This window comes from Branchiostoma floridae, chromosome 18 (genome assembly GCF_000003815.2).
Source record: "Branchiostoma floridae strain S238N-H82 chromosome 18, Bfl_VNyyK, whole genome shotgun sequence".
Classification (NCBI taxonomy): domain Eukaryota; kingdom Metazoa; phylum Chordata; class Leptocardii; order Amphioxiformes; family Branchiostomatidae; genus Branchiostoma; species Branchiostoma floridae.
Window position 1 is genome coordinate 15331559 of NC_049996.1, and position 26123 is coordinate 15357681.

The 26123-nt window shown below is 43.0% G+C and overlaps 1 protein-coding gene across 9 annotated transcripts in view; it reads right to left on the reverse strand.

The window, feature by feature from the left end:
• Positions 1–1729: 1729 nt before the first annotated feature.
• The window catches only part of LOC118406142 (frizzled-8-like), a 37910-nt gene continuing 13516 nt past the window's right edge, over positions 1730–26123 (reverse strand). For 3 of the 9 annotated variants that reach the window (XM_035806018.1, XM_035806014.1, XM_035806021.1), the window contains exon 2: positions 1730–4902. In XM_035806018.1, coding sequence (XP_035661911.1) covers positions 2853–4529 — 1677 coding nt within the window. In that variant the 5' untranslated portion in view covers positions 4530–4902 and the 3' untranslated portion in view covers positions 1730–2852. Of the gene's footprint in view, positions 4903–5055; positions 5342–5367; positions 5389–5429; positions 5531–6290; positions 6380–8463; positions 8649–16373; positions 16473–26123 lie in introns of those variants that run through there. The other 6 variants (XM_035806015.1, XM_035806012.1, XM_035806019.1 and 3 more) reach the window with 6 other exon arrangements.

Consider the following 26123-nt stretch of genomic DNA (forward strand, 5'->3'; position numbering starts at 1 on the left):
CATTTCTCAACACCTGTGACTTTCTCTGAGAACCAGCTTTTTTTGGCTTATTTTGTGACATTTTCCGATCACGTAGAGCACGATGCATGCACTAGATCGAGTTCAACAAAAGCTCTGATAAGTCGACGTACTTGGTGTTATCTTAAACCTGGCCATTTTTGTAAATCTAACCAGCCATCTGCGAGTGTTGTCGTCATTCAATAGGCAGCGCAGTTTTCGTTCCCACGAACAAAGGAACGCGGTCTCGGTTCCCATATCCGACCACAGCCTTTTCACACGTATCCTGGTACACCTTGATTTTAAGTCGATTCTAAAGACGTGCACAATGGGCACGGCAGCATTTATTACATGTTTCAGTTCCCATTTTTTACTCCCTAAAAACGCCGTTCCCGTTCCTGGCAGCGATGAGTGTGCGAACAGATCCGTTTTCCCCAGGCGTGCCTTGGTCGCTAGAAAGCACATGAATGGCAGGTTTGCAGGCACTGGAACCTCACGGCCGTCCCACCGTTTGAGAAACAACAAAGAGGTCGAACTTTGGCTGGTTAATTGGGTTGAGCCCTGTAGGGGGTAAGCCACATACACGACAAAGGGTGGCGAGCGTGGAACCTTGGGCGACCTCCCGTGGAAAACACCCTTTCTTGAAAGTACCCCCTTGTTTACCCTACACGATAGTACATGTCGGAAACAAAGAGGTTGTTGTAATTACTTAAGCTAGACATCCACAACCTCCGCTCGACCACACGCCGATCGACGTCACAAGACATAAGGCCTGAATCTGTTTGTATCTTAACGTGTGATGTTTTGAAAAATGTTTCACAGTTTAGGTGAAACCTATCTCTAAAATGAAAATATTTCACAGTTTAGGTCAAACCTATCTCTAAAATGAAGACCTGAATTTCTTATATTTTAACGTATGACGTTTAGGAAAAAGGTTCCACAGTTTTGGTGAAAACCTTTCTCTAAAATGAAGGCCTGAATTTGCTTTATCTTAACGTGCGATGTTTAGGAAAACGTTCCACAGTTTCGGTGAAAACATATTTCTAAAATGAAGACCTGAATTTGCTTGTACATTAACGGGTGATGTTTAGGACAATGTTCTACAGTTTAGGTAAAAACCTATCTCTAAAATGAAGACCTGAATTTGCTTGTATCTTAACGTGTGATGTCTAGGAAAACGGTTCGCAGTTTAGGTGAAAACCTATCTCTAAAATGAAGACCTGAATTTGCTTGTATCTTAACGTGTGATGTCTAGGAAAACGGTTCGCAGTTTAGGTGAAAACCTATCTCTAAAATGAAGACCTGAATTTGCTTGTATCTTAACGTGTGATGTCTAGGAAAACGGTTCGCAGTTTAGGTGAAAACCTATCTCTAAAATGAAGACCTGAATTTGCTTGTATCTTAACGTGTGATGTTTAGGAAAACATTTCACAGTTTATGTGAAAGCCTATCTCTAAAATGAAGTCCTGATGGCTTGTATTTTAATTGGTGATGTTTAGAAAAACGTTTCACAGTTTAGGTGAAAACCTTAAATGAAGACCTGAATTTCCTTAACTGGTGATGTTTGGGAAAACGGTTCACAGTTTTGGTGAAAACCTATCTCTAAAACGAATCGGTGGTTTGGCGACAGCAAACAATACAAAACGCTGCACACATTCTCTAGATAAAATCTCCACAGGTGTGCAGGAGACTCTGTGCGCATGGAACAATGAGCCACGACAAACGCAGGTGCTTCCAATGTTTCACGGACTTTATTTTTACCATCCCCTCTCTCCAGACACTCTCCCTGCAAGTTCTGTGTATTTTCTCTAGCGTAGAGAGTGGAAAACCGTTGGGCATATTTGCATTTGGACTTTTCTGAGTGGACACAAGCCTAGAGGGTCAGTCCCAAAACTTTCTAATTGGAAATAAACGAAGAAGCCTGTGCTAACTTGCAATGGACAAACATTTGGGATTTGGGTTTGAAATTACAGGCTTAGTGGCCCATGGGGCTATCGTGGGCTTTTTATAGTCTCTATCAGACTTCGTAGGCTTTTGGAAATATTGTCAAGTTTTGACAAACATGGTGGTAACTCGTCTAGTAAATTATTCACTTTTCGGGCCAATTTGACTACTTTTTTTTCAGGAACCCACAAAGCCTGGTAGAGACTATATTGTTTGTAAGAACACAAGAAGTTGGGAAGTTTCGAACAAACATGAAAGTATGAACAAATATGAATAACACTCTCCCGTTCAGGACGGCTGTATTGCAATGGTGAAATCTCTTCAACAAACTTTTAAACAAGGAACTTGGAACAAACTATGGGAAGCTACCTGCATTAAAAACGTATTTCTTTCGAATTCTTCACAACTGATTGTCATTAATGAAGTCATACGAGTACTAAAAGTCTCTCTAAACCTTTCCTTTTCATAAAACTAACCAGAATTTTCTCGAACTGAAAAATATTTACAAACATTTAGACGATAGAACAACGTGACATTATTGATATATTGCATAAATATCAGGTATCATCACCCGTATATGATAATAATAATAATGATAATATTATATCACAATTTGTACAATTAGAAAATCTCTTCCGAAATTAGGTCATTCTATACAATATAAACAGGGGGTAATTATAAAACTGCTGTGGACCCAGTATCCTTGTGTGGTTACTGTCACCGTCATTACAGGCGCTGTGAAAGGTTTGATTTGCAACAAAATAACATCTTGATTGTACTGCATGGTTAATCAGTAACTGGTATGAAAACAGACCTTGGAAATACGTGTGGCAGTACTGAACACTCGGTACACACAAGAATTGTATTTCTGTACACAGTAACACTGTTGCCCCCCTCCCCCTTGATATAAATCATACATGTGTGAAAGAAGTCTGTTTGGGGAGGGCTATAGTAGTAACTGCTGTGTACCTGGCTTCGGTTTGACTCTTCTTTTTGCCGCAGAGTTTTCTGTGGAACTGTTTCCAAGAGTCGATGGTTTTACCGGTCCAGACCCAGACTCCCGACGTTACTCCCACCACTAGGCACATAAAGTACTTCAACATGAACACAGTATAGTCCGGCCGAAAGTCCGGCATGCAGTCCGGGCAGGCCAGTGCCCTCTCCCAGGCAGGACGGTGCTGCTGCTCGTAGAAGTAACACGCGACCACGATGGTGGCTGGGACCGTGTACAGCACCGAGAAGATGCCGATTCTCAGCATCAGTTTCTCCAGTTTGTCCGTCTTGGTCCCGCCCTGCTTGATGACTTTCCGGATCCGGATGAGGGACACGAATCCGGCCAGAAGGAATGACGTCCCGATGATGAGGTAAACCATGAGCGGGGCCAGCACGAACCCCCGCAGATTGTCCAAGTTCTGATTGCCCACGTAGCAGATCCCGCTGACAGGGTCCCCGTCCACGGAACTTAACGCGAGCACGGCGATTGTCTTCACGCTGGGGATGAGCCAGGCAGCCAGGTGGAAGTACTGCGCGTAACTGGCGATGGCCTCCTGTCCCCACTTCATCCCCGCGGCCAGGAACCAGGTGAAGGAGAGGATGACCCACCAGATGGAACTGGCCATGCTGAAGAAGTAGATGAGCAGAAACACGATGGTGCACAGCGCCGGGCCCGTGGTGCCGTACCGGACGATCTGTAGATCCTTCTCGCAGGCGACGGCTTCATGCCCCGCGATGAGTCGGATGATGTACCCGAGGGAGACGAAGAAGTAGCAGAGCGCGAGGAAGATGATGGGTCTCTCTGGGTACTTGAACCTGGTCATGTCTATGAGGAAGGTGGTAACGGTCATGAAGGTTGACGCGCAGCACAATCCTGCCCACAGCGCGATCCAGAACTTCGCGAATGTCTTTTTGCTGGCGTCGAAGTAAGGATCGTAGCAGGGAACTCCGCAGTTGGGCTGGTCGCCTGCAGAAATCCCTCGGTTGTACCACGACTTGGAGCTGGGCGGGATGCTGACCAGAGGCTTGTTACAGCCGCACTTGCAGCCTCCGCTAGGCGGGGCGGGTCTAGGCTGTCCCCCGGGGACGTTACCACCGGCCGTGATGGTGGGGAGGGCGGGGGTAGACTTCTGCGTGTTGTCGCCCGACGCGTTGAGAAAGTGCATGCACAGCCGGTCGGGGTCCCCCTGCTCAGGTAGATCGTCGCACTCGAACTTGTCGGGCCAGGCGAACTGGTACTGTCTCATGATGGGGGCGCAGCCGTCCCTGGCCATCTGACAAACGTTCTTACACACCGGTAAGGGGTGATCGTAGTCCTCCAGACAAATAGGCGCGTACATGCTGCACAGGAAGAACTTAAGCGCGGGTGAACACTGGATCTCGACCAGCGGCCAGAACTGGTGCACCTCCAGCCCGGCTTCGTCTTGGTTCTGGTGGTGGAACTTGTTGGGCATGTACGTGTAGTTGTAGATACCCTTGCACATCGGAATGGTCACCTCCTCGCACACCCTGTCCTTGATGGCGACTGTTGTAGACACGCGGCCGAGCATTACGATCCACACGACGACCAGGGCACGCAGGTCTCCACGACCCATGGTGGTGTTTGGCACGTACCCGGTGTATCGGTGTAAGATACCAAGGTTGTCGGGCGCCTCCCAGGCCCGCGTAGTTACGGTAAATTCGCTCAAACAGTTCTAGATATACAGTATTTTTTCCCGACGAAAAGAAGACAACAAGAGTAGCTGTCGTCACGAACTGGAACCGCCGGGTTGAGTCGTTTTGTCCTGGTCGGAGTCACTAAGCCTCTTACAGGGCTGGCAATCCGCGAGGATTAGTCCGTGGAATCTCTCCCGGCGGGGCCCACGGCGCGTTCGGGCATCAAATTCGGGGATTTGCGGCTCGAACACCCGTCGATTCGCGGACACCTCACCGGTCCTCTTGCACTCCGTCCGCAGCCTGGTCCGAGCCCTGCACAAATGAAGAAAAACAGTACGGTCTGAGCACACAGTTCGCTGTTAAATGTGTCAGCCTAGCGCTAACAAGATCACACCTAAGTGACAACGTAAGCCTGTCAGTTACGTGTCAGGCCATTATGAAGACTAGCAGGTGACGGGCCCGTACCTTTCGGGTCATCGATATCCCAATTAAACCGCGCAAATTTACGTCAACGTCGCGCAGCGTGCACGTACAGAAACGCTCGGCGAAAAACAGGTCCCACCGAAGCGGGCGTTTTGTTGTAGGTGGTGCGTTATTCCTTCTTCCCTGTCGCTTTTCTGAACAGCCATTGTGTCCCCCCGTTGTTTGTACAAGCGAGTTGTTTAAGCCCCCAATCAACAACCATTATTTACTGGGGGAGGAGATTTTTTCTACCTGCCCCGGTTCGAAAACACTCCGAAAACGCTGCCAACAATAACCCACGGCAACACTCCCTACCTGAGTCACAACTCCTACCTGTGCCACATCTACCCACAGGTAACGGGGGATAGCGAGCCTACCTGAAATGTCTGAAATGTCGAGTCGCACAGAGCCTCTTTTCATGGGAACACCGGACCTGCCACGCACCACTAACGAACTACAGGTAACATATTAGACAGCACACACACCGAGGAACAGGCGACCTTTGACCGCGCTGATTCAACAGAAAAATAACAGCGGGCGGGAAAGAGTGACGGCCTCTACACATTCAGACTGCATCCACGAGAGAAGGGACAGAATGAACCAAAGCTTTTGTCATGCAGACCACTCATTTCTCAAGAACAGCCAACCACAATGTGAACACAACCACCCAGTAAAACCGGTTTCAAGTCGTCGACACAAAAATCAATTCTAAGACATCCAAATAAATCGACATATTCATAATAAAAAAAATACGGATTATGAGCAATAAAGATATTCTCCTACAAAATTTAGAAAAACGCTGTTGTGTCTTTATTACATCTTTACCAAATTGGACAGGTGCATAATAAATAACGTTTTGGACAGTCAAATGAGTTACGCATCAAAGCAAGCATCATATAATGTCAATTCGTACTATATATTTACTTCCGTTGCCCAGGATATAATTATATCAGTATAACACCAGGAAATAAGCTCAGTGCGTAGCAATAATAGCAGGAAGCTCCACGCGAATGACATATAAATGATAAAATGTACTAGTATATATATTACATAACTAACCACAATATGTTTTTCAATAACGACAAACGAAGAAATGAAGTTCTATCGTTAAATCTATACAGTTCCTACAAATTTCGAAGATTTCAGGTATTAGCATGTCTAACATCGCTTTCCAGAACACTGCCTCAGCTAATTCCTTTGAGACGAATTTCTTAGATAATTTCTTTGAGACAACTGACCTTGGTAATGAAAGTAAAGACGCGGAGATGTGGTTTCCTGTCCTCTTCGCTGAGAATACATACACGTACTAATGGCTAAGACAACTCGTCACTCGTCTATACACATCCCCATACACATTGTCTGCTGACGCGTCCTTTTTGCGTATTTCTTAAGTGATAACGGGTTATACCACCTGTGATGTTATTACATTTGTACTAATATTAGGTGCAGAAGATGTAACCGTAAACCAATCAACTGTCTCATTTCCGAGTACTACAAGAATAGTCCAGTGACCACGTAAGTCCGTGTAAGAAGACGGACAATACAAACAGTCTGCGGTGCAAAGGAAAATGTGAACTGGGGCGAAGGAAGGCTTTTATTTAGATTTTGATTCTGATTCCAAGACATTAGAAACAACCTTGGACTTATTGCACACCTCTCAATGACTGAGAAGTGTCTGTTGTGGGCCCAGTTTAAGACTGCGGAAGCCTGTGCTACGGGAAAGACATGCGGTGTTAGTTCCCGTGTCTGCTTCAGCGCAGTGACGGAGTTTATACTCGCACAGTCACTGTGTCTGTCACAAGAACAAACACTTGTGCGGTGAAGAGCGCTGGTTTCTGGAGCGCTGGAGAGCCGGTGCCTATTGTCCTAGTAATGAACCGTTCCAGTTTCCAGCGTGTCTCGGCTAATGTACTCCTGTCACTAACGGCTGGTATAAGCAGCTTAGACCGGGGATAAATCGTTGATGTGTTACATTTCGGAACGTAACTAGTAGGGCAAACCAGGGATTGCCTGGAGTCCCGCACGAGTGTCTGTAAGCCCCTCTCCACAACTATCGGACCAGAGGTTAAACCGCTAAGGCTATCATGGAATTAATTCAAGAGACCCCGGGAGCTACCGGTTCGGGGTTCGAGTCCCGTCGAGAGGACGACATCTTGGCTCTCACCAAGATAAACTAAAACTATCTTTAAGTAAACATCAATCAATTCCAACACAAGGGGAAACTGAACAACTGGTAGAAATTGAAGAATGTGACAGAATATCTCACTTAACCATTTCCAACGAGGAGGCAAATTGAAATACACATCCGGCTAATGTTACCAACAAAAACATTGGCGCCTGTAACGCAACGGTCTATGGTTCTAATCTCAAAGTATAACAACACGGACCGCAACAACAACACTAGAAACATGTTAGCTAGATTTGGATCTCTGAGAGGTGGACGCTTGCACAAACCGACATATCTGTTCTTTTAGTCTCTCTATCTCTAAGGGGCGTTTTTAGGTCGCCTTTCTTAGCTAAGAACTGTGGGGCCCGACAGCTGAAATGGAACGCCAGCTCTGAGCTCGGGTTGTGGGTTTATTAATTGTCGGGGATTAAAAGCGTTAAATTTTCATGCATTTCTAAATCCTGGCGCGGCGATTAGTCCGGCGTAGGATTACAGGAAGTTCCCACCAGGAAAGCACTGCCAGCATCTTCCTTATTCATCACACAAAGACGCCCCCTCTGCATACACAAATTATGTCCACGTATTTGTATGCTGAGTTTGTAGACGTTTATATCTCATATCCAACCACCAAATACATGTATGAAACATCCCTGGAGAAATTTTAGAGTCTTTCCCCGTAATTTCCTTTGTCGAGGCATGTTTATGCTCCCGGCAACTATTTGCGCGGTCTATCGGAATAGAACATCGCCAAATCGTCTCACATGCTTGCCAAAAAAAACCACACGCCTTCACGTATTTGTGATATACATGTCGTATTTCGGAAGAGTTTTTGATTGCACAGAACGTTTTGAACACCATGAAAGTCGTGTAAAACTTGTAAAGTCTAAAGTAGCAATAGTCTGATTGTGAATATGTAAAACTGGCAACAGTTGGGACGATGGTAAGACAACTCTCCTACCAAGCTTGTGCTATATTTACCCACCAAACCCAAAATAAAACGCCCCAAATCTACAGGTAACCCCTAAACCTAACTCAGTGACAAATGTACATTAAAACCTATGGCGTAGAAAGTCTAAACGATAATGATATAGTACATAACAACACACGAAGGCAACAACGAGCCAAGCGGCGACAGGCGAAAACACTAAATCATCGGTGACAGCCGGGGGCCCAAACTCGTAAAACAAGCCTAAAATTGTGTCCTCAACCAAACCTATCATCGTAAGACTACATCGTACACTTACCAAAAGTACAGCGTGCAGGTAAATCCAAGTGTGTAGAAAGATCCAATGGAAACTACGTGTGGGGTTTTACAGAGAGGTAAGTTTAGCACGTCCTTACACCCCGGAGTCTGTGGTGGTTGTGAGCACGGAGTGGCTGATGCACTCTGCATAAGATTTACCCCCTAACGAGGTGCTAACAATGTGATGGGGCGACACAATGGCACTTCGCACAACACATGGAAGTCATTATAATCATTATAATCATTAGTTCGCGCCGCTGAATGGACGACACTAATGAGGAAGGCGGGGCTAATTGTCATTACTGTACAGGACACACCCTCTAATGACGGCAAAAACAACAGCAATATTGAGCAGTAATTTGCATCCATTGTGGAGAAATGCACGTAAGGTGGAGGGAAAATAGCAGGAGGGGAGGCAATTACTGAGAAAAACGACGAGTTATTACTTACGATTGAGGGCGAGGGAAAAATGGACCAAATGTGTGTGATCACAGTGATGTCAGTCTGAGGGAATTTCAAGGTGAGATCGCCGTGTGTACTCTGGACTTGTTCTCTGAGAACAAAGCAAATAATAGGTCCGATAAGGAGAAAAAGCGGGAGACTTTATAAATTTTAGATTAAGGTGCTTCTGGAGAAAAAAAACAGTGAAGAATTTGTTTTGTAATTCCACCCGTTGCGGTTGTTTCTATTGACGGATTTGATAAATTTTTGAAAGCTTTTGAATTTTGAAGATTTTTCGAAGGCTTTTGGAAGTTAAAGATTTTTCCAAGGTTTTTAAATTTGAAGACTTTTGCTGAATGACCTTAGCTGTCTCGCCGGCTAAGAAATGACGAATCCAAAATCACAAAGACTGGGACAGACATCATTACAAGTCTCCGTCGCCTTGTTACAATCATTCTGTGCATCAATCTGGACCGAGAATGGATGGCTTAACCATGCGTAAAATCACCCGACTCGGAAAAGATTGTTGTAACAACAGAGGCGACACCAGAAACGAGTTGTTCGGCTCATTATTCGCCAGGACCACCAAAGAATGTACAAGCAAGATGCATCCGTTTGATATTTACCAGGAACCACCGGGCAAGGGTTCCAATCCCGTTTCGTTGACGTAATGTTTCTTCAAACACAAAACAACCAGACGAGACAAAAAATCTTGATAGAAAGACAACTGAGTCTGATTTCTACAACAATATTTCACAAAGTAAAGCCACCAATATTACTCCTTCAACCATTTTGAACAAAACGAAAAGATTTTTCCGTGTAATTTTTACTAATTTTAGACACAAAAACGACCAGTCGTGACAAAAATCTTGATAGAAAGACAATTGAGTCTGATTTCTACAACGACATTCCATAAAGTAAAGCCACCAGTGCTGCTCCATCAGCTAATAGTAAAGACAACATTTTGGACAAAACGAGAAGATTTTCCGTGTAATTTTTAAACACAAAAACGACCAGTCGTGACAAAAATCTTGATAGAAGGACAATTGAGTCTGATTTCTACAAAAACATTTCACAAAGTAAAGCCACCAGTGCTACTCCTTCAACCAATAGTAAAGACAACATTTTTGACAAAACGAAAAGATTTTTCCGTGTAATTTTTAAACACAAAAACGACCAGTCGTGACAAAAATCTTGATAGAAAGAAAATTGAGTCTGATTTCTACAAAAACATTTCACAAAGTAAAGCCACCAGTGCTACTCCTTCAACCAATAGTAAAAACAACATTTTGAACAAAGCAAAAAGATTTTTCCGTGTAATTTTTAAACACAAAAACGACCAGTCGTGACAAAAATCTTGATAGAAAGACAATTGAGTCTGATTCCTACAACAAAATTTAATATAGTAAAGCCACCAATGCTACTCTATCAGCTAATAGTAAAAAAAAAAGACAACATTTTGGACAAAATGAAAAGATTTTTCCGTGTCATTAGAGCGATGTTCGGGGCGGATCCACGTCCGTGTAGAACATGTTCCCCTTTGTTGGGAGTCTGCCTAGCGGAAGAAGTCCATTCCCAATTACACAGCAGTCCTTACACAGGAATGTTAAAACCTTTTTGCTGGTACTCTCCAAGCAGAGGTCAGGCTTTTTTAACGTTTTTTAGTCGTTTTTATCGGGCTTTCTATTTTGTCATTTTCCTTGAAGTACGCCAGTCAAACCAGTTAGGTTTTGACACAGCAAGATAAAATACAAAATACAAAGTCCGATAAAAACGAATGAAAAACGTTTAAGTTAAAAAACAGCCGGAGCCTAACCTCTGCTTGGAGGGTATGTTAAAACCTTTTCGCTGGCGCTTAACCCCGCTCGCGCAGGTGGGAAACAAAATAAATCGCTTCAAGAAAAAGTCAAAAGATAAGCAAAAAGTGTTGTGTTGATATCTTTAAAACGGTTTAAATTTTTTTCGAAGGCTAATGACTTTTCAGAGGCTTTTGAAGATAGAGGATTTTGTCCGACCTCTAAAAATTTAAGCGTTTTATGTAGCATCACCTTGATATTGCATATGCAATGCAAAGAACACTGGATACGAAAATTACTACATGCATATTCCACCAAATCACAGGTGCATGTTTTAGTGAGTTTGGTGGCGTCGTCATTTCCTCAGCACGCAAAATCAGCACTCGAAAAAAACGGCATCTATATACACACAAAATCATTTGTTCGAACAAACGGCAAAGAAGGTGCATAGAAATGATTTCACTGCTTTCAGTGACAAGAGTACAGGGAGCTTTAGGTATATGTGCAAGTCATGAATAAAAGTGGGCACCTGTCACCGACATGTATGAAATACACACCCCGTAGGGACGCCAACTTCACATGAAGACATCATTGTAACAACCTGTCAACCACCCGTTATGTTAAGAATACAATACTGAATCTCATGCATTTTGAATGATATATTTTGACAATACGTATGCTTACATTTCTTATCCTTTATCACTGATTTTTGCTGCCGTCCCAAATTCTTCAATTTATCATTTTAAGCCATGTTTTGAGTTGGGTAGTCAGGGCTTATCCCACTAGCTACACGGTGTTTAATAAAACCTACGCGTGCCTGTAAGACTACTTAATATTCACACAGAACAAAAACGACTTTGACACAAAAACAAGATCCGTACATGACTGACACACCTGCATCTTTCACCTATAGAAAGTTGTTTTTAACGTGTGGAAGGCGCATCAACCCCGCTGTGTTTATTTACCGCTGCCATGTACAAGGCGAACACGCCTGTACCCCTACTGAGCGGCAGAGCAGTGGGGACCCCAGTATGACTTGTACATGCATCCATGTTGTAACGTTACATATAGGATAGCAGAGATGTTATTAAATCCTTCAGAATGTTTTGTAGTGTGTGCGTATGTGTGTATGCGTGCGTACATTTGTGTGTGTGTGTATGTGCATACGTGTGTGTGTTTGTGATAACTGTTATACTCTCAACAGTGATATCCCATCTCTTCTGTTTCATTTTATGATTAAGAAACAATCTTTTGAAAGCTTGCCTTATACTCTCGTAACAAACACATAAGACGATGTTTTCGCTTTTATATTGTAGACAGAATTAACACCCGAAATCCCCAAATATAAGGCTTTTCCGTGACAAGATCAGAAAATAAGTAACAAGTATCCAATTTCACTTTACCCCACCGCTGACAGCCCTCTATCTATCGGCGTTATTGTGAGAGGTTTCCAATCACTTGTATCCCGTCTTCGCCTCTCTCGTACCCTCTTTGTGCGCACGGAAATTGGCAAAGGCTAATTAGAATCCCATCTTTGGACAGAAGCGGACCATAACAAGTCCAGGTCTTCTATATGTCAGGCGGAGACAAAGGTGTTTATTAGCGCATGGATTAAGGGCCACTCGTGTGTATTTCGTTAATATAAGGAATCATAATGAAGAGGTACCGCTGACGTAACCGGACAACAAATAACGAATGCTCCTTTCGTTAAAAAAAGAGAATTCGAAGAAGATTACAAAGAAGTGTTTGTTAGTGTGGGTACGGCGGACAGTGGAAAAGATAATCATGCTCGTTAGCATCGGAGAGAACACCAGGTATGTTTTTGAAGAGGTACCCAATTTTCCTCCGTTCAACCTGCCTCAATAGCATCAGAACAGAAAGGCCTGGAGGGTTTGTACTAATATCTGAAATACGTGTAGAATTCCCTTTTTTTTTATTCAGTTCATGCATTTCCTTTATTCTGTCGTTTGGAATTTTTTATCAAAATTACTAGTGCAATTTTCTCACTCAATTTCGTGTATTTTTTGTAACTGAGAGGTAGACTTTGACAAATCTTAGCCGAGAAAGACATCACAATTGGCTCTACACATTTTACACACTTACAAATGTTCACCGTGATTTACTAAAGGTAAACTCGCGCAGTGACATAATGGAGTAGCACCTCCTAGTGGTCATCCGGAGTACTGCAGGCTTGTGAGGCACCGTTTCATTAACGCAACTGAAATCGAGAATCAGATATAGTATTACCTACGAGGCATAAATTTCTCTCTATCAAACTGCTTCAGCGAGAATTCGCAAAGAAGCCATTACTTAGTAAATCATTAAAAACCCTAATGATAATTGCTCGCAGCCGCAAATCGGTCCCATAGGTGTCGCAAAAATTACTTTCTGACGCATTGCCTCCACTGTCGTAAATCAGAACTCTCTCTCTGTGGAATTGAGCCCCCTGAATTAATGATGACTACAGTCTGACTGAAAGATTTATTAGAATTAAGCCCGGGCGGATTGAGCCACAGTGTATCAAAGGATTAGTATATCAGGCTTAGATCGATAAAGTGTGGCCTAGGGTGTACAGAGGTCACCTCGGACAGTAGAGCTGGGATTTTGGGGATTCGGAACCAACTATGGGAAAATCGCGGCGCGAGATGGACAAAAATCCAGCAGAACCTGTTCCCATGGTAACGGAGATTAGCGCCTTAGCAATGGCGAAGACTTAAGCTGTAGTACTAGTTTTAAGACTTGGAAAAAGTCCTAGAAGTTGAAAAAAATGAAAGTACCAGGAAAAAAGCAACAAAAAGTTCATTTAAACCCGATGAAGTCAATGTTTTGGTCATTTCTTTACACAAGAAGTTCAACATACCATACAGCATTGCCTAGTACAAAAACGTTACAGTTGTACCGTACGAAGGTGTTGAAAACCTGATTTGTTCTGGTCCTGAGTACAGGACTAGAAACAAACAAACAAACAAACAAACAAACAAACAAACAAACAAACAAACAAACAAACTAGTTTAATAGTAACTACGGTACTGGCCGTCTCAGTTTGGCCGTACACACTCACTCGTCTCACATCATGCCGTACAAAAACACTAAATGTTTTAGAGGGACCAAAATATGTTAAAAAGCTGTTAGTGTTACAGGAAATTACGCAAATTATTTTTCCGACAAATCTGTCCAGTTTGGGTGCCAACTTTCTACACAATAAGAATGATAGCCTTTAGCGTTAATATCTCCAGCTGTGACACCGTGGCCTTCGCACATCTGTGTCAGGTGCAGTTATTGTTTGACTTTGATTTCATCTCGTTTTATACATTGTTGCCTTCTTCAGTTATTGTTTAAAACTACTACTGTAAGAGGACGTTTTTTGCGTTGGCCTCTTCATCGCGAACTTACCCACCACCGCGAACTTTATTCCTTTTGCGCATTTCTTCCGTCAAGTTTCGTGGTTTTTGTCTCCCAACTCCCTCAATACCCATTTACACCCTCATGGTATTTTCTGATAAACAAATTAACGTTTGTTGTGTTTCTTGCAATCAGCAACGTACTTAGATTTACACGTATTGTTTAGATAGTGCAATACACAATTTAGGTTGGCACGAATCAAGTTTTAAATAAACAATGTATTGAAATGGATAATCATGTAACAAAACATCAATCTAATAAAATGTGGTCGAGTTATTTTGTTTTCTTAATAATCAAGAGCATAAAAAGGAACGATAACTATTTCATCGAAAAACACACAAATAAATTGAATGTTGAATTTAAACTTAACTGGTTGTCGTGGTTTTCTTCCAATGTAAGCACAATCCTGAAACAGTTCAGTTTAAAAGCAAAGGAAAACACAAAGAAAATAGTTTGTTCTTATCAATCAAGATTATAAAAAGGAACGATGGCTATTTTATCGAAAAACACACAAATAAATTGAATGTTGAATTTAGACTGTCATGGTTTTCTCCCAATCTAGACACAATCTTGAAAATAGTTCAGTTTAAAAGCAAAGGAAAACACAAAGAGACTAGGTTGAGTAGGCCTGGGCTTGTTATCCCTATCGCGGCAACAATGTGGTGTTTTTACAAGTGTAATCCTTGCCAAAAGGCGCAATCACAGAAACACGCAGCCCAGCGCATGATCTATACCCTATGTTATCTTTTCCATTGAAAATATTTTGGGTGGAAAAATTCACAGCTGGAAGGGATGGGACGGTACGATAGACCTACTGGCGCTGGCCTGCATTCCACGGGACAGTCAACATATACCCAACCCCACCAACTATCGTATAACAACTGCAGGGGATGGGTGAGGGTTCTGTGGGTCACGGGGTCACATAATTTCTGAGTTAACATTTGACCCAAAATATGGGCATATCAAAACAGGAGACGAGGAACAACTGAGGCGGCAGAATTCGGTACGAGACGTCCTTGGGTGGGAGCTGGCCTTGCATGGGCTTCCGCACTGGCGCGTGAGAACATGCAACAATACACTAGCATATAACTTCGTTAACCTTTATTTGTTGTGTACCGATATTCGTTTCTTTGATTAAAAAAATGGTGTTTTGAGGGGATATGCTAAATGTAGCATTGGTAATACCTATGAGATTGCAAAGTTGAGAGTCTCTAGGAGCACTGTCTAAAAGCTTCCATAACATATCATTCTCAATAGCCCCACCCCTTGTTTAATTTAGGAACACAGTGAATAAATGTTATATACTATTCTATGTAGTGTATATGGTAAAAGTATGAACGGTGACTACATATACGCCGCGTATACGCCACACAGGAAGTCGGTACAAGACGTATAAATCATATGACAACGTATTTACGCAAGTCCTGTCACTTAGCATTATATACATGCGAATGGTATAGATGGTTATCAACTACATAATTTAGTACCAGACCAAAGACACCATCGCATATCGCAGTACAAATCTAGTGGATTGTATATCTCTTCTTCTCAGTAACAAGCGCATTATTAGAGTAGATACATGTTTAAAAGTAGCCAAAAGCCGCTATGAATGAAGGAAACAGCCAGTACACTGCAAACTGGGGTAGAATGTGCACCAGTAACCCGATAGCGGCGCTGTGTGAGCCCTCAAGTCGCGATTCCTTCTCCGTTCTGTTGATCCGCTCAATATGTTGCAACTCAAACGGAGGTCCGAGGCCTCAACAAGACGTGAATGTGAGATGCGGACATGCTTTGCGTTTACTACAGCATTGCGTCAACGTAAGAATACCTCAGCAAGCGCTAAACGTAGTTTTCTTGGTCAATCCAACTTAAAGAATAGATATTTTCCACATGGCAATAACGTTGTTGGTGAAATAAATCCCTTTCTTTCAGAAAATGGGCTGATAATTGGTCATACACATTATCACAATTATCGAAGACCAAAAGAACAACAAAAGCTGTAACTTTCATGAAAGAAATAAAGAAAGAGCTGTTTGCTTTAGCACATACGATACACATGCGGTTGTGTACGGGAATTGATATATAGGGCGAGCATGAAAATACACCGGGACTCAATATGCATACAAGAAAACGCAAACTTTGAAAGATATTTCAGAGTACAGCAACATGTAAAGAAAAACGGCACATCTTCTTCCTTCAGACATGTAAATTTTAGACATTCCCTTGCTTGATCGCATCACGTTGATGAAATGATGAGATAAAAGGAACTTACCGAGTGCCCGTGTGTTTCTGTGTGTGACTGTGAGAGAGAGGGACAGTGCTAGACTCTGCTTACTGACACAGCGAGTGAATGAATGTGTGTGCCACCAGCGCTTGCAGGTCAACCGGCGCTAACGAACTGACAAATCACGCAAGTCAAAACAAAACACAGCGAGTAAGACGAAAGGCAAACCTTCAACCCATGGGGCGGGGAACTAATAAAGTTGTCTTGTAACAAGGCCGTTCTACGCCGAGGTGTCAAAACCAAATTTGACGACCAGTGGCTGTTTCTACACCCAGTTTCGCACTTCTGTGTTTGCACATGGCATCTCTGTGTGTGCTAATCAATAGAAGGGGCGGGACTGGCACTTCAGCGACAATTAGACAACATAATGGCTGCCCCTCCCAACTGCTCACTCCCCCAGTTCGTGGAAACAGTTCTGAAGTAGTCTGAAGTCTCTACCAGACTGACTACGCTGGTTTTATAGGGAGAAAAATTTGCGGCAGGGGAGTTTTTCTACCAGAGGAGTTGGTCGGCCCGTCCAGGGGAAACGTGAACCTAAGCGTGGACTGACTCCCCTGGCCAAAATAGAAAGCAACACAAAAGTGTCTATAAGAAAAAGTCTTCCATTTCTAACATTCACACCTACTAGTTGACATTGAAAGGTAAAAGTCTGAAAAGTTGTCAAGCCCCCTTCCCGTTTCGTTAGGCCGTTTGTTGCAAGAAGAAATGAGGCTAGAAAACATTACGATTTTGCCGTCCGACAAATATCTGCTCGTTTGGGAACTACATTTTCCAAAGTTGGATTTTCACTTTACACTAAAAAACAAAAATGAAACGAAAGCAACAGTACAAATATCTTTCCCTACAACTTTGAAACGGTCCTAATGGAAAGCTATGACAACTCTATACGTCAGTTTTACAGGATAGAACGCATCGGGACTTTACGCAGAACCATTACCTAGTTATAGTGAGTTATGAAAGTGCTTGCATAATCATAATAACATCAAAATATTGCCTTTCTTTTTATCTATATCGTATCATTCAACATACGTGCCAAATACACTAGTACATCGAAGTGGTCGCCATGGTTACTGTGACGTCACCCACAATCAACCCATTGTCTGAAGAATGGTATTTTGATGCTGCGATGTCCACCAACAGATGAGCGGTGTATAATTGGAGCAAACTACTAGTACTCTCCAAGTAGAGGTTCATGGGGGAAATCGTGATCTTTTTCTTTTATGTCATTTTCTGTCTGCTAATCCAACCAACATTGACAGAAAAAAGACGGCATGTAAGAAAAAGGTGACGATTTTCCCCGGGCCCCATCAACCTCTGCTTGGAGAATAGAACAAATCTCATTGATGGGTATAATAAGAAAATTTTGTACTTTTGTGTAAAGCACTTAACACGCAATAAAAATGTGCCAATTGGGTAACGATTTTACTCTCTACTTAACGAGAAATGATTTCATTTTCTGTGAACACATTGATATTCTGATTCTGCCCACCCACCCGCCAGCCTACCTGATCACACTGATAACATGCACACGTATCCCTAACAACTTTATAGCGTCATTCTGACTTCTTTTGGTTTGCTAATCTCGCAGACAATGTGCAAGGGTAGCCTCCATAGCAGGCTCTCGGCCTTTTGTCGTCTTTTTTTGGCTCATAATACACTTTTGAGTGAGTGATACTCTTTTGCTGGCCATTTCCTTTTGTACTGGGTCGCTTGTACTACCGGCAAAGTGTATAATGAGCGAAAAAAGACGAAAAGGGCCCAGAGAGCCTGCTATGGAGGCTAGTGCAAGCGCTCCAGAATAACCACTGATCTAGCCTTTTCTGCATAGCTACATCATCATCATCATTATGGCAGGGTATTGTCGCTCTCTTTGAGGAACCCCTCCCTTGAACTGTTCCAGACTCTTCTGCATCTTGCAGTCTACATATATATAGCTACATATACACGTGTAAAGGAAGGAGGTGTACCTCATGTCCTTTAGAAAAAGAGGAAGTAGCTATATCCTGCCAACAGAGGTAAAATCCTGTCATCGGTTCAAATCTGGTTGTTGCTATTGACTGAATCGTCCTGTCAACAGTAGTAAACTTTGCGCTGTTGACAGGACGATCCTGTCCACAGTAGAAAAATCGGCAAATTCTCCATATGAACGAGATATTGTCTAGTGTCCAATACGTGATTTCGGGGCGTTCCCCTGGTAGAATACACACAGGGTTGGATGTTGGGAGACTGCCCCAGAAAACTGCTGACACAAGCTGGCGCTGAGGGTCATTTTACTACATTCACACCAGTCGGATTTTACGACAGTCTGGCCCTTGATGGCAAATTGACAGACTGAACCCAAGTCAGACTATATAAAGGTTATGTGACATTACATACACATATACATATACATTTACAAAACATTAATGTCTTCACTTGCGTGTATATAAAAAGAATATGACATTACATATACATTTACAATGGATTTACGTATTCAAGCAGAGTGCATAAAAAGGAATATGACATAAACATTTACAATACCTTTACGTTAAATTCAAGCTCATAATTCAAACTTGTGATTTCCATCACGAGACAGAGCCAAACAACTATGCAAATTCCAGCAATATTGGACTCGATATTGCCCCATCTACAGAAGCTATGGTAATCTATATCGCTCCAGTACCCAGCGATTTTAAATCCACCAACTCCCATCCGTCAACAAGGCGCGCTCTGTTCCTCAGGAGCCCCCTCGGCATGTGTACTCTGTGATCACCTTATGAGAGAGTTGACATTTCAGAATCTCGATAACGATCTGCAGGCCCTCGGGGAATAGTGCTTAGACGCAATATTGACAGCCAAGCCAATCAAATTCGACGAATGATAATTACATTTAGTTGCAGCAGCGCGGCATAAAAATGGCTCCTACGCCACGAGGAAAGTCCGGACGTCAATTGGACGTAACGATCGAACAATTGCCGTCGACAATTACTGCCCCATTTGTCCTCTATCATGGCGCGTAGGTGTGATTACATAGCAGGTGGTAAAGTAGAGCTGACGAAATGATTGACAGCTCGATGGGACGATAAAGATAGCGAAGAGTTGAGAGAAAACAACATGGCCTTTATCGACCTTGTGCGATGGAAATGTGCGATAGGAAAGATGGCATTTCTGCTCGTTTTCGCGGCAAATGAGACCGAGGAAAAGAAGACGAAGGGTTTTTTACTGTAAATGTGTTTGTATTCACCCCAGTACGCCACCGTATGCCGAGATTCCCTGGGACCTGAACCCGCGACCTCTGGTGCGTCAAACTCTCCACATCAAACACTAGTAACGGTAAATTATTTATGATTTCCCATCGAAGAAAGGAGCAAACTACAGTCTCTCTCTCTCCCATCCATTTCCACAATCAAGAAAACGCACATGTATCATAAAAACATACTCACTCGGACAGAAAGTTGTACGTACACCGGCGCTCGTTATCAATAATTTCCGACCGCGATTTTCGCGATGGTGTATTTGCCAAATCGTTAACACCAATCAAGAATAATACGCCGAGTTTCCCCCGCAGTAACTGCACGGTGATTGTAAATTAAGGACCTAGTTTATCCAGGCAAAGCCATGATAGTCAGCGGGGGGAAACCTTCATGACCCCGCCACCATATATTAGTCATCAGCAAATGCCTGTGTTTTATCTTCCGCAATATAATATCCCCCAAATTATCTCAGCTATTGGCAGCGCGGGAGGGGAACTCAGGAAATGTGAATTATGGATACACGATCCAGTTCTCGCCGGGCGTTATGGATCTCATCCGTCTCACGGAATAACCGGGCTGGCCCTCCGGCGAGCCGACAAAGCTGGGAGTGCTGGACCGGCAAAATGGACCAACGACTCTATTTCACGCGGCTCAGAACAACATCAGGGGTGGTATACATGGACTACATCATCAGTATACACGGGCTACAACATCAGGGGTGGTATACATGGAATACATCAACCATCGGGGGTGGTGTACACGGGCTACATCAAACTGTAGTTAAGGCAATGTTTGGAGCGACCATCAGGGTGGTAGACACGGGCTACATCAAACTGTAGTTAAGGCAATGTTTGGAGCGACCATCAGGGGTGGTAGACACGGGCTACATCGCCAGGGGTGGTATACACGGGCTACATCAACCTGTAGTACTCTACGGTTTTAAAATGGATTGGCATCGCAATAGCAGAACAGGTTTCTACGGTGCGCTGTGTTTTGTCAAACCTACTAGTAACGTTTGAAAGGGAACAGTGCCAACGGTGAAATACAGTGACTGCGAAACTTTCACAGTGCGAAGTGTTTTGACTGTAAAACCATTTTAGTGTAAAGAGTCACAATCACACTAAACCTGCCGTGTGAAGGGGGCACCAGTAGTGTACACGCTCGCTATTCGTAAAGCGTAAGAGCATCTAGATACGTTGGTGTCTTGAAGCTAATTCAAAACCAGCAGTCTCTAAACGTCTTAGTGTGCAGGGGCACCTTCCAGAGCGAATGGGACATCTTTCAGTGTAAACAGCATCGTCTTTCCTCCCAGTTATACTTATATATGGCCAAGGCCACAAGCATCGACATCACTTTCGTGAAGGCTATAACTCCATTTTCGTAATCTTTCCTCCCACAAATAGTACAAAACAACACAATGATCTATCAATATAACCTTTGACATATCAACAACAGGTACAGGTGAACAGGCTAACCCCACCCCTTAAGGCCTTTTCTATACAACACAAAGGAAACAGAGCTTCTCTAGATTGTCACACCTCTACGTCGCACACAAAGGCGAGTCATAAACTGATCGTTTCACCTCCAAACAAACAGACGGCGTAGGTTGTGGGTATGGCGAATAATGTGATGGCACTCCTCTATCACATTCACCAGTATGAGGGAAAAAAGTTGCGTCTAATAGTGAAATAATGTGATAGCACTCCTCTATCACATTCACCAGTATGAGGGAAAAAAGTTGCGTCTAATAGTGAAATAATGTGATAGCACCCTTGTGTATCACATTATTTCACTTTGTGTATCACATAATTTCACTAGTACGAGGAAAAGGGTTGCATTTATTAGTGAAATAATGTGATAGCACCCTTGTGTATCACATTATTTCGCTAGTATGAAGAAAAAGGGTTGTGTCTATTAGTGAAATAATGTGATAGCACTCCTCTATCACATTCAGTAGTATGAGGCGAAAAAAGTTGCGTCTTTTAGTGAAATAATGTGATAGCACTCCTTTATCACATTATTTCACTAGTATCAGGAAAATAGGTTGTGTCTATTAGTGAAATAATGTGATAGCACTCCTCCATCACATTATTCGACTAGTATGAGGAAAAAAGGGTTGTGTCTATTAGTGAAATAATGTGATAGCACTCCTCTATCACATTCACCAGTATGAGGGGAAAAAGTTGCGTCTATTAGTGAAATAATGTGATAGCACTCCTCTATCACATTCACCAGTATGAGGGGAAAAAGTTGCGTCTATTAGTGAAATAATGTGATAGCACCCTTGTGTATCACATTATTTCACTAGTATGAAGAAAAAGGGTTGTGTCTATTAGTGAAATAATGTGATAGCACTCCTCTATCACATTCACCAGTATGAGGGGAAAAAGTTGCGCCTATTAGTGAAATAATGTGATAAATATAAAACGCTGATTGCGTACCTTATATCAAAACATCGTGGCTGTTGTGTTCACTGTTCACTACCTGGTACGTTTAAAACGAGGGGAGAGATGCTCCACACAACCGATTGCGTACTAGCACCTTATATTAAAACATCGTCGTTGTGTTCAGTACCTGGTACGTTTAAAAACCCTCCCTCTCCTTTCCTCCCGACAAGGGCACCTCACAGTACATATAATCACGCTGTCGACAGGGGAGAGATGTAAACAAGTAAAACTTCGATATACACATGTATATATATCGTGGTTGTTGTTCTACTACCTGGTACGTTTAAAACCCTTCCCCCTCCTTTCCTCCCGACAAGAGGACCTCACAGTCCATATAATCACGCTGTCGACAGGGGAGAGATGTAAACAAGTAAAACTTCGATATATACATGTATATATATCGTGGTTGTTGTTCACTACCTGGTACGTTTAAAACCCTTCCCCCTCCTTTGGTACGTTTAAAACCCTCTCCCCACCTTTCCTCCCTACAACAGGACCTCACAATACATAGAATCAGGTTGTCGACAAGGGAGAGATGCTTGTTTCGTGCCTTATATCAAAACATCGTGGTTGTTCTTCACTACCTGGTACGTTCAAAACCCTGCCACCTCCTTTCCTCCCGACAAGAGGACCTGACAGTCCATATAATCACGCTGTCGACAGGGGAGAGATGTAAACAAGTAAAACTTCGATATACACATGTATATATATAGTGGTTGTTGTTCACTACCTGGTACGTTCAAAACCCTGCCACCTCCTTTCCTCCCGACAAGAGGACCTGACAGTCCATATAATCCTGCTGTCGACAGGGGAGAGATGTTACAAGCAAGTGGGTTTCGTAGTTGTTCAGTACCTGGTACGTTTAAAACCTTTTTCTCTCCTTCCCTGCCGACAAGAGGAGCTCACAGTCCATATAATCCTGCTGTCGACAGGGGAGAGATGTGGGGGATTACCCCCGCTCTCTCTGATCGGCGCCACCAGCGCTTTGAGCCGGCGGCTTGATCCCTGCTGATCCGCCAAGACCGAGCACCCGTCAGCTTCGGCTTTGGGCGGGAGAGCGAGGAGTAATCAAGACAAGGCTGGGACTGAGCGCTAGCTCTGCGGGAAAAAGAGGTTGGGCGGGAGAGTAGGAGTGATCAAGACAAGGCTAGGGCTGAGAACTCTCCAAGCAGAGGTTGGGCGGGAGAGGACGGAGTAATCAAGACAAGGCCGGGACTGAGCTCCGCTGGCACGAGACGGGAAAAATCACAGGGAAAAACAGGCAGAAACTTAGCGCTTATTCCTGTAAACAATCGGTACTCTCCAAGCAGAGGTAGGGCGGGAGAGGAAGGAGTAATCAAGACAAGGCTGGGGCTGAGCTCCGCTGGCACGAGACGGGAAAAATCACAGGGAAAAACAGGCAGAAACTTAGGGCTTATTCCTGTAAACAATCGGTACTCTCCAAGCAGAGGTTGGGCGGGAGAGGACGGAGTAATCAAGACAAGGCTGGGACTGCGCTTTGCTGGCACGGACGGGAAAATCACAGGGAAAACAGTCAGAAACTTAGCGCTTATTCCTGTAAACAACCGGTACTCCATAGGTCTACGTCACATTTCCAAACCGGGGCCCGGCCGGGCACCTTTCCTGGAGCGACAAGCATGATATAAAAGGCAGCACCAAACTAAACAAGGCGTATATTTTTACGCATAAATTTTTTATTTTTCAGCTGGGCGCCGGCTTGGAAATGTGACCTAAGCGCAATATAAGCATTGTGCTTTTGGGGGGTTTATTACTTGCCGTGTTTCTAATTGTATGTCAGCTCCGAATGTAACCTGGTTCTTGTAGTCAGCTAAGAAGAACTAGCGCTCCGAAACAAAGTCAAGGTTTTCAGAACGTTCGTACGGCACAACAGCATCGGTTTTTAGAGTACTGGTATCACTAGGTAATGTGATAAGGTAGATTCAACTTATTAGGTAAAATAAGTACCTACCAGATTGACCTTTTTATCTTTCCGAATTTTCGTCCCTACAAATAGCGCTTAAAATGAGACAGCTCTGACAGTAATAGTAGAAATACTTCATTTTGTATCAATAATTTGTAGATTACATGTACATGAAAGAAAAGTGTATAACATATATCATAAAATAATAACGATAATGAGCCTGACCAGTAATAACAATAATGATAACCTTATTACCCGATAATGACAAATTGTCCCAAAATCGATATAGATAATCACCCCCTATAGACTACGGTGGTCACGATAACGTCACATTGTATCATCATTACGGTAGTATTGTGCACGAAGGCTTTCGGAAAGGAGGTCAGGTTTTCAGCGGCCGCCTTTCTTCAGCCAAATTATCACACATGGGGGGGTGGGGGGTGGGGCATTATATTTCATCGTAACCAATACAGTTAGTAGCAGTAGTGGTAGAAGGAGAGACATACGATGTTTACATACAGAATAATTGTCACGTTGTATCATCATTAAGGCAGTATTGTGCACGAAGGCTTTTGGAAAGGAGGTCAGTTTTTCAGGTCGTCTTTCTTCAGCCAAACTATCACACAGGGGGCTGAGGGGGAAACATGAGTTTTTATAGTAAATAATACAGTTAGTAGTAGTAGTAGTAGTAGTAGTAGTAGTAGTAGTAGTAGTAGAAGAGGCATACGGCGTTAATTATGTTATAGAGTTACAGACTAAGGCTTAGGTCACATTTCCAAATCGGGGCCCGGTCGGGATCTTTTAAGAAGCGAAAAATTAAAATGTATACCTATAAATATGAAAAAATCGTGCCCATGAATCTTATTTTGACATTTTGTGTATTTTGATGTCTTTTATATCATTCTTTTCGCTCCCGAAAGCTGCCCGGCCGGGCCCCGGTTTGTAAATGTGACCTAAGCCTAAGAAAGTTTACAGATTAAATATAGAGAAAATCGTGTTCGCGTGTGGTTGTATGGCTTCGGTGCGAATACCTGTTCCCAGTGGTGACTTCGCTTTACACATGTATGTCAGATACGCCAACAAGTAGGGATTTCAAAGCAAAGGACAAAGCGTGTGATTTTTGCCCTACTTAGATCTACATGGAGAACTACTGTTCATAATCAATCCTGTGTTAGTAAGCTTCAACGGTTGTGACAGGCACCCCATTCAAAATCGGTACTATTCCATTAGTTACAGTATGTTTGATTTCATATCTTAACATGGTTAAGGAGACTAAATGACTGTAATTCGATAACAACAAAACGCCATACTTTTTTGGAAAAAGGAATAAAAGTACTAAGATTAGCTTCGACGTATACGTAGTTGCTTATGGCCACTGACTGTAGCAGTAACAGATTCTTGGCAGGGTTTGACATTTCAGACAAGCCCGCCCCACCCACTTCTATATAGGCGCAGACAATACATACCCCTGTCTGCTAATTCAATTCCAACTGCTGCACATACATGAATCATGTACGCACGGACTGTCACTAGTGAGTTATATACGATGTTGACACAACAAAAGCACAGCGACTTTCGTACGTTCTTCTACAACTATATATACTAACAAACAATACATACCCCTGTCCGCTAATTCAATTCCAACTGCTGCACATACACGAATCATGTACGCTCGGACTGTCACTAGTGAGTTATATACGATGTTGACACAACAAAAGCACAGCGACTTTCGTACGTTCTTCTACAACTATTAAACATACTAACATACAATACATACCTATGTCCGCTAATTCAATTCCAACTATTGCACACACACGAATCATGTACGCTCTGACTGTCACTAGTGAGTTATAAATGGTGTAACCTATGTTGACACAACAAAAGCACAGCGACTTTCGTAGGCTCATCTACAACTATACATACTAACACATAATACATACCCCTGTCCACTAATTCAACTCCAACTATTGCACATACACGAATCATGTACGCTCGGACTGTCACTAGTGAGTTATAAATGGTGTAATCTCCGTTGACACAACAAAAGCACAGCGACTTTCGTGCGCTCTTCTACAACTATTACACATACTAACATGTATACTGCCATGTATCTACAAATAAACTATTCTAACTATCT